The sequence below is a fragment of the Haliotis rubra genome, unplaced genomic scaffold (genome assembly GCF_003918875.1).
Source record: "Haliotis rubra isolate DU_JTF1 unplaced genomic scaffold, ASM391887v1 Scf181, whole genome shotgun sequence".
Classification (NCBI taxonomy): domain Eukaryota; kingdom Metazoa; phylum Mollusca; class Gastropoda; order Lepetellida; family Haliotidae; genus Haliotis; species Haliotis rubra.
This window is the reverse complement of record NW_025765792.1, coordinates 1,401,186-1,415,693: the sequence shown is the minus strand read 5'-3', so window position 1 is coordinate 1,415,693 and position 14,508 is coordinate 1,401,186. Positions and strand designations below refer to the sequence as shown.

General features: G+C 39.1%; 1 protein-coding gene across 2 annotated transcripts; it reads right to left on the bottom strand.

The window, feature by feature from the left end:
• Positions 1-628: 628 nt before the first annotated feature.
• Positions 629-13,890, bottom strand: LOC124273514. 2 transcript variants are annotated; one of them, XM_046708784.1, is made up of 10 exons: positions 13,702-13,890; positions 8,956-8,999; positions 8,601-8,699; positions 7,870-7,914; positions 5,781-5,848; positions 5,117-5,294; positions 4,450-4,488; positions 4,062-4,151; positions 3,551-3,622; positions 629-2,919 (listed from the first exon to the last, which is right to left on the bottom strand). In XM_046708784.1, exons 2-10 carry the CDS (start codon positions 8,957-8,959, stop codon positions 2,678-2,680), a joined length of 837 nt encoding a protein of 278 aa, XP_046564740.1. In that variant the 5' UTR covers positions 8,960-8,999; positions 13,702-13,890; the 3' UTR covers positions 629-2,677. The 2 variants fall into 2 exon arrangements, with proteins under 2 accessions (XP_046564740.1, XP_046564741.1); XM_046708785.1 differs by lacking the exon at positions 8,601-8,699 and having other exon boundaries at positions 13,702-13,889.
• Positions 13,891-14,508: the final 618 nt, after the last annotated feature.

Below are 14,508 nucleotides of genomic sequence, written 5' to 3'. Positions count from 1 at the left end.
ATAGTGTTAGTCCACTGAGATACCACGCCGCAGTGAAGCATGAATACCCCACTCAGACACATTATACTGACTCCGAGCCGACCAGTCCTTGTTGTACCCAATAATGCCGAGCGCCAGGCAGTACCATATTTTAACGTCTTTTTGTATGACGCGGTCGTGGATCGAACCTGCGACCTTCCGCTCTCCGGGAGGACGCTCTAACCACGACACCACGGAGGTGGTTGTTAGGGTGTACGTAAGCACAATCAAATGATTGTCGGGTCCATCTTAATCTTCAATCTGAGCTCCGTTTCCATTGGCATCCAGAGCGCATGTGACACAAACGACTCCACCATATGTTATACTAGTTATTTAACCCCGACCCCAAAAGGAAAATAAAACTCAAAAACCCAGAATTAACATTGTCAAAATATACAACGTATGCTTAGGCCTACGTCCGAATCAAGCGTAGATTACTGTCTGCATCAAAGAAGATATTTACATATAATAACTGTCTTTAATGTGCATACTTATTATCTCATATTATGACATCATAATACCGTGCGTATATGGTAAAAGAAACAAAGTTATGCAAGTTTCTGTAGAATTATTTCATGATGTTAAACATGCTTGAATAAATAACTGTCACTGACTAAGAAAAATATTTTATTTCACAAAACACATTAATATACCGTATCTAATAGCAACAACAGTGGGGTTTGATTGGTGTTCTCCTTGTCTTAACATCTATGCTGGTATTTCACAGATATTTTTCAGTTATACTACATATTTGTATTAGGGGTGAAACAAAAAGTACGTTATTAGAATGAATTTTCTTATATCCACAACATTTGTTGTTGAAATCAGTTCGGAAAGATTATACACTTATTCGTCAGAATTATGAAAACGAATACTATGCAATCAGCCATTAGCCGTAAGAACGCAAGAAAAATAATTCTGGAATGTCATTCATGATGTATTCACCTGTGTTGCCATATGACCTTCACGACAACAAGGAAAGACCTTTCTTCACTAACTGCAGTAAACACACCCATTGGCAACATAAACGCTCTAAATGCCTAATCGAACATCAGCCTATAGAAGTAAATTTAGTTTTTAAAGTGAATGGTGAAGAGAAATGGACTGTGTGACGGATACATATAATGTGTCCCATCACATCTGTATCTAGAACAGTTTTCACCCTCAGCGTGAACCTTTCAGTCTGAAAGGACCCCAGGAGTGAAACCAGAAATCTTAAAAGCCCCATATGTTTTTGTCTCTTCCATCCAACGAAAATGTCAAAATTCCGTCTACTAGCATACAGCTTAACTATCAGTATTATGTATGCACGTAAACTGAAATGACATGAAAGGGAAGAGACGTTTACATTCAAAGGGTGCATATTTTTAAAATAAATGCATCACATACATAAAATTAGTTTAATGCCTACTTTTAAAAATGTATCCAACAAGAGGTAAAGGGTATTAATAGTTTGTGAGTTACATATGTTATATGTCTAAAAACGATTTTCCAACCTCTTTCCAACATTAAACCAAAATGATTTTTATGTTAAAAAGCATTTAACATTTGTCAAGAGGAGACCGTGTAATATCTTCTGTAGGTATTATCAAATCCTAGACATAAATACGACTATCTCACGCCATGGTCCTTCCCATAATCGGAAATGATAGGCTAGATTCCAAATTTCATCACATATATGTGGAGGGATTTTTCTTTGAAATGTTTTTCACACATACATTAGGGAAGAGATGTCAAGACAGGAAAGCTGATAGTGATGGTTTCTGTATACAATTTGCTTAAAAGTGAGTGCCGCTTGCAGAAACATACCGGCATTATCACGTCGAGGGACACCATAAATTGGATTCGCATATTGTACCCATGTCGAGAATCGAAACCGAGTCGAACGTTTTAACCGTTAGGATGCCCCACCGCCCCCTATTTCACACTGGGTGTACGAGACCAATAGACAAAGAAAACAGACTTCACACATTGTACCTATATGGGGAATTCGCGTACAAGAATATGGTACTTAGAGTTAAACATGTGGAAAGCTACATCATACCAAATGCATGTTTGTAGACATGTGATTATTTGTGATTATCAAAGCTAACTGGTCAGATGACGCTGCTTTGAGCCATGTTGCAGCAAAATGTAAATTTTAAAAAATTAATAAATTACGTAACATCACCAGAACGGCGTGTTGAACCTTTCATGATCAAAAGTGAAAAATATCCTGCGTGCGTATTTACAATAGTGGAATAAAAGCGACACAACCCATTCCACGTTCATAAGAGATATATGCTAAAAGCAGAGTCGAGTGTACAATTGTGACCATATCATGAGTATGTATTTGTTTCAGCAGTATTATTCGATGTTGTATGTAAACAAATCGACTGGACCAGACAGTTCAGTGATTGTCACCATGCGATACGATGACGATGAGTTTATGAATCACTATGAAACAGTGATGATAAAAGGGTTCGCGAAAAGATGAGCGTATCCTGACTCACCGATGGCACCCGTCATAAACATATGCTAAATCGAGTCAGTTGTTTACCTGAACTAATTCGGGAACGTGTGGCATAAGTCAACATAGGGCATTACATAAATTTTGTCACTGATGCATCAAATTTGGAATGTCAAATACATTTTTGTAGAAAATGACTGACGTCAATCCCTACTTAAGTACAACTGTGAACCTAGAGACGAACACTGCCAAAAAAAGAACCCCGAACTTGATGAGTGGGGCATCTGTTGCCAGCACAGTCATGCATCCTAGGACAAAGAGCGGCAGGATGATGTACAGCAGAAGGATCCCTGCAGCCTGCTGCAAGAGAGGTTCAAAGTCCTCCCTGTAGTACATAAACTTCCTCTTCAGCTCGTTCCTGATGTCCCCGTTGCAATCATTGTTATCTTCATCTGGGATACAAAACGTAGAATATGTTTTTTATTAATGCGAACATTTGATAAAACATAGGTTTGTTTGTTCCATGCATATTTTGCAGGGGTCTGTAAATAATCGACTCTGGACCATACAATCTAGTAATCAACGGACATGACCATCGATCTACTCAAATGGGATACGATGATATGTGCCAACCAAACCAACGAGCCTGACCACCCGATCCCGAATAGTGGTCCATTAGTCGCATCTTAAGACAGGCATGGGTAACTGAATGTCGACCAATTCTAATCCGTGATTTCACGGCTAAAGCCTATATAGGTAATTAATATTGATGTATGTTGTTTCTAGAGGATGAATATTACTTCCGATATTGCAACATTCTAATATACATGTACATGATGTAACCTAAACAGCCCAAACCCCAAATAGATAGTATTGATACCGAAAAAGATCAATATGTCTACTCATAATCCATGAATTAAATAAAATGTTTGACGCTGTAAGGGCCAAATATATTAACCAAAATATTGAAATTTGCAAGCTGGCAATATATTAATATATTTGCTCTATAATGGACAAAGTAAAATTTAAATGATGCCTCTGGAAATAGTCAAGATGTGTTGATTGTCAGTTTACAGAACATACCAGAACACGAGTCCTTATCTGAATTGCTTGTGGCTTCTGTTGGTCTCGTGAAGTTGTTAACAATGACATTTCCTATTTGAAAACAGATGTAGATTAATAAAAATAGTTCACATATGAACGTCGACGCCATGGAATAACCAGTACTGATACCCACAGAAACAAATTCCACAAATTTGAAAACATAAACAGGAAAAATTGCGGTGAAACGTTTAGGAATGGATCGTTGGAGAGCATTGTATTGCTTAACCGTAATACCTTTTGTTTTCTTGTTGTTTGACGCCATTCAACAATATTTCAGATTTGTGACGCAGATCCATACATAACGAATCTGGACCAGACAACCCTGTGATTGACATAATGATCTTCGATATGATGACCCGTGTCAACCAAGTCAGTGGGCTTGACCTCCCGATCCCGTTATTGCCTCTTACGACAAGCATGGGTTGCTGAGGACCAATTCCTACGTCTTGTGTTGATTCAATGTAACATTCACTAAAAGGCCAGAGATTACCTTGATGGGCTGGACCGCTGCTTAAACCTGCAGCATATACCGTATCCACTGTTCCCCCAGCTACTCCTGTCGTATGGATTTGAACAGGATCTAGTTCAGAAAGGTAATTCAATTTGAACAGTTTGAACATGAGAGGATATTCACATTTAGCTTCCATTTATTCGATCGACATGGGAACTACAAATACATGTAATAGAGAAAAATGAGAATAGTGAACATTTACTGGCTGTTCTGTTTCGACACATTCCGTTAAAGCTTACACATTAATTAAAGTATCGTGACAAATACACCACGCTCGATAAACTTGCATATCGAGTGGCAATATATTTTAGGTATATTTACTTATACTTTCATATCTTCTCTATGTTTCCAGCAGTGCCACACTCACCTGACTCCCATCGTCTCGTAGGACCAGCCAAAGGAGGCTCTGTAGAAAAAAATGTTTAAAGTAGAAATCCATTACTAAGACCTATCAAAACAGTCACATTGAACAAACTCATCATGCTCTCCTCTTCGGGGATTTAGTTCACAGGTGTATACTGCTCAAAGCGTTAGGGATGACTGGTCACTATTTCTGAAACGTCGTTGTTTTCTGAATTGAGACTCTGAGTGAAATGAATCAACCCTACATTATTCCAGTGTGCAATGAGGAATATGAGAACCATCACAACTCACATGAATGTATCAATGGCTCATCCGTCCATAGGGTAGCGTTATATTCGTGAAATAAATCAACAATTTTGGTTTTAAATGAAACAACTTAAGTTCAATAACAGTTATATGAATTTAAACCTTTAATTACCCTTTATGGATCTATACCCAGCTTTATAAACATCTTAATTCACACATAAGTTTAGACCTATTTGTTGAAGTTTATATATCACACTTGTGACTTTTGAGGTGGTGGGTTAGCCTAGTGGTTAAAGTGTTTTCATTGCTCGTAACCCACAAAGTTATAATGTGTGAAGCCCATGTCTGGTGCTCCAAGCCTCGATAATGCTGGATAAAAGCTAAAAGGGCGTAAATCGCCACTTTCCTACACTGTGTTTTCTTACCGGTCTGTCGTATGTCCGGGACGCTTTGGCTAGAAGCTTGACACTGAAGCTGGGCGTGGCAGCAGCAAGATCCCCTTCTGGTCATGCAAGGACCAACATCATGGCCATACTGCCCTGCAGCTGAATAGGCACGTTGGCGGGCCGGGGAGTCCGTTAACGCCTCGTCGCGATCCGGTGACTGTTAACAGTAGCAAGACTGATTTATTGTTACGGGAAAAGACAATATAGCGAGACAACAAACAAATGGAAGTGTTATAGAAGTCATGCACTTGCACGAGTGCAGCTCTGTGTCATGTCGGAATGAACCATTTATACCCCCATTGACAGTTAAACTACAAGCGTGGCCTTTCTGGAATACAGTTTCTATCTTCATTCTTGTAGTTTCAAAAGTCGTTCTCCAGTTTTCCAGTTCAGTAAAAACAAGAAAAACCAAACAAAAACAAAAAAAACAAGGACATCATACCCGCCCCGAAAAGATGGAGACTTAGAATGTCCACATTCATATAATGACGCTTGTTGGTATATTTCATTTTTGATAACCCACATATAAGTACATTAAAGAACCGGATGGTTGGAGCCCCCTGAGTGTATTTTAGAATATATAAAAGTATACATGTTAGCGCCTTTCGTAAGAAATATCAGAATGTGTCAGCTCAGTACTTACTGTAAATACATCGTTACTGTCATTACTCGAATCACATGATGACACTTCCCCAACTTCCAACGGATGTGCTGTTCAATAAAAATGAAGGAAAGAGTAACCACTGTCCTTTACCCGTTAACAGTTCAGCGATGGCACTAATAGTTATGCAGTGATATCCAAGTGATAGCTTCACATCTAATATGAGCATGTATTCCGTAAACTATGAACATTCTGACAAGTATCTTTCTGTCTGGTTGTTGTTTAAAGACGCTATTTAGCGGAGGCCTGTAAATAATTGTGTCTGGACCAGACACTCGAGTCTTCAGCCTCACAAGAATCGATGCAAAACTCCTTGCGAGTTGTATAAGAAAAACTGATAATGCATTTTATGTATAAATTATACATGACTGTATTATCTTAAGTATCAAGCTGAGAATGAGTTTGACAATTTCTCAGACAGATGTCTACCGAGATGTTATCTCTATAGGTTCTGAAAAGCAACCTCTTCGAAATGAAGAGTAAAGTGTTGGTGTTTTGTGTATGAATAGCATTCTAAACTCTGTCAAAAAAGAAACGCAACCCCTGTATTTTAGAGATTTTGATCTGAAGTTTTAGGACGACACGGCATTTTTATTATTTAAGACAGAAGTCTGAAATTTGGCAGAATAATAACCCAGATGGGCATGTTTAAAATTGTCATTTCAAAAGTCATCTCACAGACACCAGTTTGTCACCAGGGGGGCGTCTTTCTCAGTATCTCGTATGAGCACCACGCGCTGCAATCACTGCACGGCATCTCCTTGGACAAGAACGGATAAGACGCCGGATTCTTTCCTGGGGAATGGCTCTCCACTCCTCCTGCAGTGCAACGGCGAGCTGTTGCAGCGTCTGTGGCGGCGGCTGACGTTGACGTACGCGTCGATCCAGAGTATCCCACAGGTGTTCAATAGGGTTGAGGTCTGGTGATTTAGAGGGTCATGGCAAGACATTGACGTTGGAATTCTGCAGAAAGTTCATTGTTGCACGTGCAGTATGAGGCCGGGCGTTGTCCCGTTGAAAAAATCTGTGTCTGTTGGTCAATAATCGGGAGAAGGTGAAGCTCTAACACGTGGTTGATGTAACGTTGGGCTGTCAGGTTCCCTGGAACGATCACCAAGTCTGATTTCTGGTTGTATGAGATGGTTCCCCAAACCATGACGCTTTCTCCGCCAAATCTGTCCACCTGTCGGACGCAGATGGGCGCAAAACGTTTATGACGTCTCCTATACAGACGCTGTCTTCCGTAGTGACGTTGCAAAAGAAAACGTGATTCATCAGAAAACCAGATTCGCCTCCAGTTTTGTAAAGTCCGTATCCTTACGTTGTTGCACCACCTGAGTCGTCGGCGTCGATGTAGGGGGCGTAGTACAGGTCCAACAACTGGTCTACAGGCACGTTAACCCGCTTCTTTCAGACGGTTCCTAATCGTTTGAGCTGACACTCTCCTCAAACCTGGTATGTGTGTGGCAGTCACGGTTGGTAGGGCATGCCGATTACGCAGGTGATGGACCCGGATGTACCGATCTTGAAGGGGGGTCGTGATTCTTGGCCTTCCACTTCTCGGGCGATCGTTGGTCAAATTGAAGTTGTTGTAGCGGCTCCAAAGTCGGGATATCGTTGTTTTGTGAACATTTAGGTGCCGTGCAACAGTTCCAAAACTTTCTCCGGCTTGAACACGACCAATGGCGATATTTCGGTCGGCAGCACTCAATCGTGGCATTTTTTAACACAGCTTTTCGGCGACAAATGAATGAATATAATACGGAAGCACATGGGCTTTTATACACCCCTACATTAACTGCCATTTTCATGATTTGCATGTGTTTTTTTTTTGTGCGAAGTCACCATGAGGGTCATTTCATGCGTTGTGACGGAATAAGCAATAAAATACACTTATGCGTACAAATGCAGTTGTTTGGATGGTAATCTTCATTAATTACGTGTATCATTTCAATACATTCGAATAAAATTTAGTTTGGAAGCAATAACTTCATTCAAACGAATTTTTCATATCTGAGGACAGGGGTTGCGTTTCTTTTTTGACAGAGTTTATTTTATCAACAATTTTTACCTGAAACTTCTTTCTTGGTTCGGTTGTGCCGGTCGAGTATCCTTTCTAAAACAGATCAAAATGATTGTCAGTTGATGAATCGAGGAGATGCTAAAAGGGTTTAACGTCGTTTTCAACAAAACTACTCAACGGCGACGTAAATGCACGTGTGTTTCTGCTTGTGCAAATCCGCACATCGTTTTTATATTGTCTATCCACTGAGATACCATGGGACAATCTATCATGGATACCCCACTCAGACATAGTATCCTGTATCAGTCGATCAGTATTTCCTTTATCCGCTCCGTGCTCCGTATCACAAGGCCCTCCTGTCTTTGCAAGGATTCAAGATTAAAATACATTTGAGATGACCCCCGACTCGAAATGCTTCACAATACAATAAGTCATGATCATGATTTATTGTACTGTGAAGCATTTCGAGTCGGGGGTCCTCTAAAAATATTATTGTTTTTAAGGTACTGTGAAGCGTTTCGAGTCGTGGATCATCTCAATTATTTTTTTTTATTTATCTATTTATTATAAACAAATTCCGGTGCCTTGTTATGCCTGTGGATGGAATCACTGAACTTAATTAGGAATACGAAACGGCGTCAAAATCATGCTGTCAGGTTGTCAAGATGTCACATTCTACGCACAATAATACAGACAGAACATAAGATGAGTTAGGAGAAGAGATGAGAGGCTAAATATGATAATGATATTTATCATTACAATAGTAGAACATGACCTACTCTGTTTCCTTGTAAACTGTTTTTGATCATGGCACTCCGTCTGGCCTTGTTGAAACCTTTTGCGTCGCGAGAGTGTTCTTTTCAGGATTGCCAAATGACCTGCAAAGTTTTCACGGATTATATGTTTTGGAAATAATCATACTATTTCACATTTGGAATCCACACTCGAACTAAAATTCGACAGACGTAGAAGCTAAGCTGTTTCAAAAATTGTATACATTTAAGGGAAGATAATTCGTACAAGAAGGTAGATCCGTCACCTATGCCAAAGTTCCCTTTATTTCTTCTGTAAATATATCTATCGACCTGGTATGATTACATATTCTCATTGTCTAGTCAGTACAAGCTTACTAACCCATTACGTTTCACATGTTGAGAAATCCGTTATTTCCGCCCACTCTGCAAGAGACAAATATATAGATGAGACATTAAAAGATATACATAGATATTGAAACTTAAGAAAATTAATATGAATGATCTTTATATGTAAATATATATCGTTAGCTATATACTATTGATTCATAATATTTCCTATTAATTTTATAACAGAAGGGATATGTTACCGTCAAAGAAAAGCGTAAAGTGAGTGAGTAAGGTGGGTTTTACGCCGCTTTCAACAATATTCCATCAATATCACGACGGGGGACACCATGAATGGGCTTCACACAATATACACATGTGGGGAATCAAACCTTGGCCCGTGGCTACCACACCGCTTCTAAAAGACAGCAGGATACAGGAATAGGTAACACACAACTCACTGCACACTGGAATTTCAACTGGGGTCATCGGTTTGACAAGTGACACCTGGGTGAGTCTTGCTACCTCGTACTATAAAAGTGTGTCACATGTTCACACTGAAGTACAGTTGTTTATGGATATGTTGGAAACTGATCACACAATGAAGGAAGATAAAAAGATACTGGTCATATGTGGCAAAAGTGGTTACTTCTTACTGTGATAGAAATTATATAATGTAAAGTACAGTGACAGCGAGGATGTGTGCACCGTGCGTATTTTGTGTGGGAGTTATGCGTAATCTACACGTATATGTACACGAATATATGTCAGGGATGGAGGACTTTCTGTATGCGAGAGCATGTACGTATACTAAGGACTTCCTAACTCAACATGAGCTACTTTACAGATCTCTTAATTTATCTTATTCAAATTATAATTGTATGTTAACAGTCTCATAGGCAATACATGCCTGGATGTCGTATTTAAATTCCCTTTGTTCGTCTCTCTCTCTCCCTCATAATAACTGAGGTGTTACAAATACAGAGGTCGTCGTTAGTACATCGAGTCGTTAAACAGTTTCAGCTCGACTTGTAGGACACAAAGAAGTCCCGTGTAGTAGGCAATACTTCAACAGGGGTATTTGTCTGTTTTATCAATGTACTCTCATATTATTTCAACTCTCCAGGGGTATATTATCTAACGTTGGCCATCATCCAATTTACACCTGAGAGTTTCCCAGGAATGGATCTATTTTCGTACTTACGTCATATCATGACGTATACATTTGTCGAGACTATCATATACGAAAATAACTGAGGTATTTCAACGTCTACATACACTGAGGTCATCTTCAGTACATACACTCATTACACTGTTACGCTCCACTTAAAGAACCACTAAACTTTGTTTTTTGTTACTCTTTTAACTATTACATATGAAAGATTTGTGGTTAGTCTTATGCGGAACACCAAATTTATTCTTTAAAAACTTGTGGTTAATTAATACCGAGCGATTAAAAGTGGCCAAAAAGTCGCCTGCTTCCCTCTCGCCCGCCAACGAAACCACAGACAGGTTACGTAACTCTGTCGCCAGAGCACTGCAGTGACGTCATATGAGGAACGATTTTCAGTTAGTTGTATAGAAAGTGTGTAGCACGCTCATCATTTTGATGATTTCTCAACATCAACGACGACATGCCGAATCTTTGCTTTGTCGTCAATTGCTCCTAGGGGTTGGGCGATGGTGTCCCCATGCGCAGATTTCCACAGGACCCCGCAGTTCGTGCTAGATGGGTTATGTTTGTGAGTGCGAAGCGAGCGTTGTGGAAGCCTGAAACGATATCTACTTGTGTTCAGATCGCTTCACGGAAGTTAAAGAATCAAAACTACTTACTAGTTGTAGTAAAATATGCATATGATTGATGACCATAAAGATTTTCCATGACACAACTTGTAACATAACGATTTCTTCCTCGGAAGTGAGGTTGTGGTCGAAGTAACAATAATATTGTAAGTAGTATTATATTGACACCCACCTCGCTGCCAGGAGAAAAATTGTTATGTTATACGCTATGTCATGCAAAATCCTATTGGCCATCAATACAATACATATTTTACTACCAGTAGAAAGTAGTTTTGATTTTGTAACTCGGTGAAAACAAACCTAAATACCATTTATCCTCAGACTGGCGGATGTTCCCGACAGGGCGCCGCCATTTTTAAAAATATTTTTTTTGTTAGAATTAATGAGATTATAGTTTGTTTTCATCAAGTTAGAAAATCAAGACTACTTTCTACTCGTAGTTAAATATGTATTGGAATCATAACCAAACGGATTTTGCATGACACAACTTATAACATAACGATATCTTCCACGGAAGCGAGGTGGGGGTCGAAGTCACAATACTGCGCGATAACTTTCTTGCTACATTCCCATGGTTAATGTCCACTCACCAGTATGTAGATACTAGTCAATGTGCGTCTTTATATTTGGTCTTATAATCCTAATTAGTTTATTATCATACTTGTATGCATTTTGAAACTAAATAAAATACAGACGATCTGCTGATACTTAGAGTGAATTTATAACAGAGCTGTAATATCTAGACATTTTATAGTTTGCCAATGTGAATCATAATTCGCACACACACCCTAGTGCATGTTGTCTGTCTCATTACACTTCACGGCGAAAACAATGATTCTGTTGAATGCTACGACAAATGAATAAAAACAAAGTGCAAATATTAAAATTAAAACAGATTAAAGTTATAGGAACAATATCAGGCTATTACCTTGTTCGAGGAATGTATCCATCAATATCCACAAAACTGTTCCAAATGATGTGTCCTTTAACAGTTTAATATACGAAAAAGTGATAAATCTTTTCAGGTAATCTAAGAGTGTTACCACTAATTATACCTGTTATAAATTCATTAACTGACCATCAAGTGAATGATGACAAATAACATGTGTAGGTTTATACCACCTAACACGGGTTACTACAAGGGAGTATTAATTGCTGTATTGCATGTGAAAACTTATGGGCCGACACTGTTTTGAGAATACAAACAGATTTTTACATGACATGATTAAATATCGAGGTAAAAAAAACACAGAAATGGGATCAATTTGGATCAGTCATTATACAAATAGGGCCTAACGACACCAATCGATTTTGACAGAATCGTCTATGAAAACAAGTTGTAACTCGGAAACTAGGCAAAGCAGGAAACAAAATTAAATGACAGTAGATTGTGAGAACATAAAGCTTTCATTTTCCACAACAATTGTCACGATTTCAGGTTTATACAAGCCTTAAACAAGATAATTTAACCCCTAAAATGTAGATGAATTCTGCATCGGCCCTCAAAGCTATTCCTCATATGACGTCACAGAGGCGCGCCGCTCTGATTGGTTGAAATTTCGTTCGCGGGTGAGAATTGTGCACTGTTGTCAAAAAGGTCGATTTAAGTCAATTAAAGGTCGAAATGAGTAGTTTTAATGACGGGGTTTCATTTATAACGATGCCAGTTAGTGATTTATGTATTTGTACCCCCTAGGGTTTATGTGACCTTTAAACGACACACAGAAGGGCACATCTGTTCGGGTCACCTGTATGAACTGAAGCACAGTAGCAAGAATGTATTGCAAGATTACTTGGGGTTTCCCGAAGATTACATCACTTGATCTTGTTCAGTTCATCTGAGATTCCCCAGGAAAGGGTCTAGTTTCATTTACAGCAAGGGCGGATCAAGGATTTCGAAGATGGGGTGTGGAGTGAGGCTGGAAGATGGCGATGGGGGTTGGGGTGGTTGCACATACATCATGAAATTCAAAGGTTAGGGGGAAATACTCCCCTGGAATAATTATATCGGCTGGGAGGGGTCAGAATATCAAGGAGAAGCAATTCTAAATATCATTATATTTTCCAACACAGCGTGCAATAAACAGAATACACTCTGTGAAAGTATCCGTAAGAACTTATGCATATTTCTTGTGTTACGTGTAGGTCACCAAGCTGAAACGCTTAACCGGGAATTAGGTGTATAAGAACTAGGAGTGAAGCCAGGAAACAACAGGGAAATGTGATTTGATTAACAGTTATATTCTAAAATTAACTAAGTTCACAAATCAATACAAATTTTAACCGACCCGTGAAGATCCGGGGTAGAATAGATCTTCAGCAACCCATGTGCTTGCCATAAAAGGCGACTATGCTTGTCGTTAAAGGCGACTAACGGGATCGGATGGTCAGTTTCACTGACTTGGTTGACACATGTCATCGGTTCCCAATTGCGCAGATCGATGCTCATGCTGTTGATCACTGGATTGTCTGGTCCAGACTCGATTATTTACAGACCGCCGCCATATAGCTGGGATATTGCTGAGTGCGGCGTAAAACTAGACTCACTCACTCACTCACAAATTTTAACCAATACAAAAATAAGCAGCCTAAAATTAGCAGCGGGTTCGTTTTTCGCTTTTCGTTTTTCAAATAACGAATAACGTGATAGCAACGCTATTAACGAAAACCTTACCCGCTGCAAACTTCAGGCTGTCACAAAGATATCACTATGACTGTACAATATATTGTGGCAGTACAAATTCAGAGGCAGTATTCTACAACAGTACTGATTGCAGCAATAAAGACATTATTAATGCGCTAAACTTAAAAAACATCATTCAATAGGTGAATGCTCATAGCGCTAACAATCAAAGCACAGCATATTATTACCCCGTATAACCCAAGCTACCTGTGAGGTGCTTGAAAGTTAATATCGGGTACCTATTTTCTGCTGGATGAACAGAGGCAATTTTGTACAAACTGGTTTGCTTAAGGTATCACATGTGTTCACATTCACCTCTTAGTGGTAATCCTTTCGTGGTAATCTTCTCAGTAGTAATGCAACGGAGGGCTAGGCAGGGCTTGTTCCAAGGTAGAGAGTAGGCACACAGAGTGATAGTCTTATTGTATCCATGATAGCGTAATGGCTATCAATAAAGAGTTGTACAACCCCAGAGAAACATATAGCACTCCAGTAAGCCCCTAAAATAGCATCAGTATGAGCATTGCGCAATCTTAGGCGTACGCCTTAACAAAAGAATCACGACTTGAGAAACTGGATGTGCACAACGTTAACCGTTGTGGAACTCGACTCAAATCAACAATACTTCTTGTTCTATAATATAGAGAGTGGTGTATGTCCCTTCCCGTCTGGTCCTGGTGATTTATATCATTTCTAAAGGAACACATCTCCTTCACTAAAAATCTTTGTCCCTGGATCAGTTGTGATCATAATATTTACGATGCAGCAAAGAGTACACACCGATTAACATTCTAACTGTGTACGATGGCTAAACAATACCGACACAGGACGAGGAAAGAACTTTAATCAACATATATACAAAAACCAGAAGGGAGAAAATGATTTCAAACAGATATGTTATTAAATCAATTCATGGGACTAATCCACGTCAACAAGCATTCAAAAGATTAATTTGCAATTATGTTCACGTCAAAATCACACGACAGTACAGTGTGTCTAAATGTATGCTTTGTCATACACTCCCAGACTTCTTTATACTATCGTCACGTATGCCTCCTTTAACCCGAAGAATGTAATTCATTTCACTAAAACAAAGAATTGTTTCTTTTAAAACATATTTAC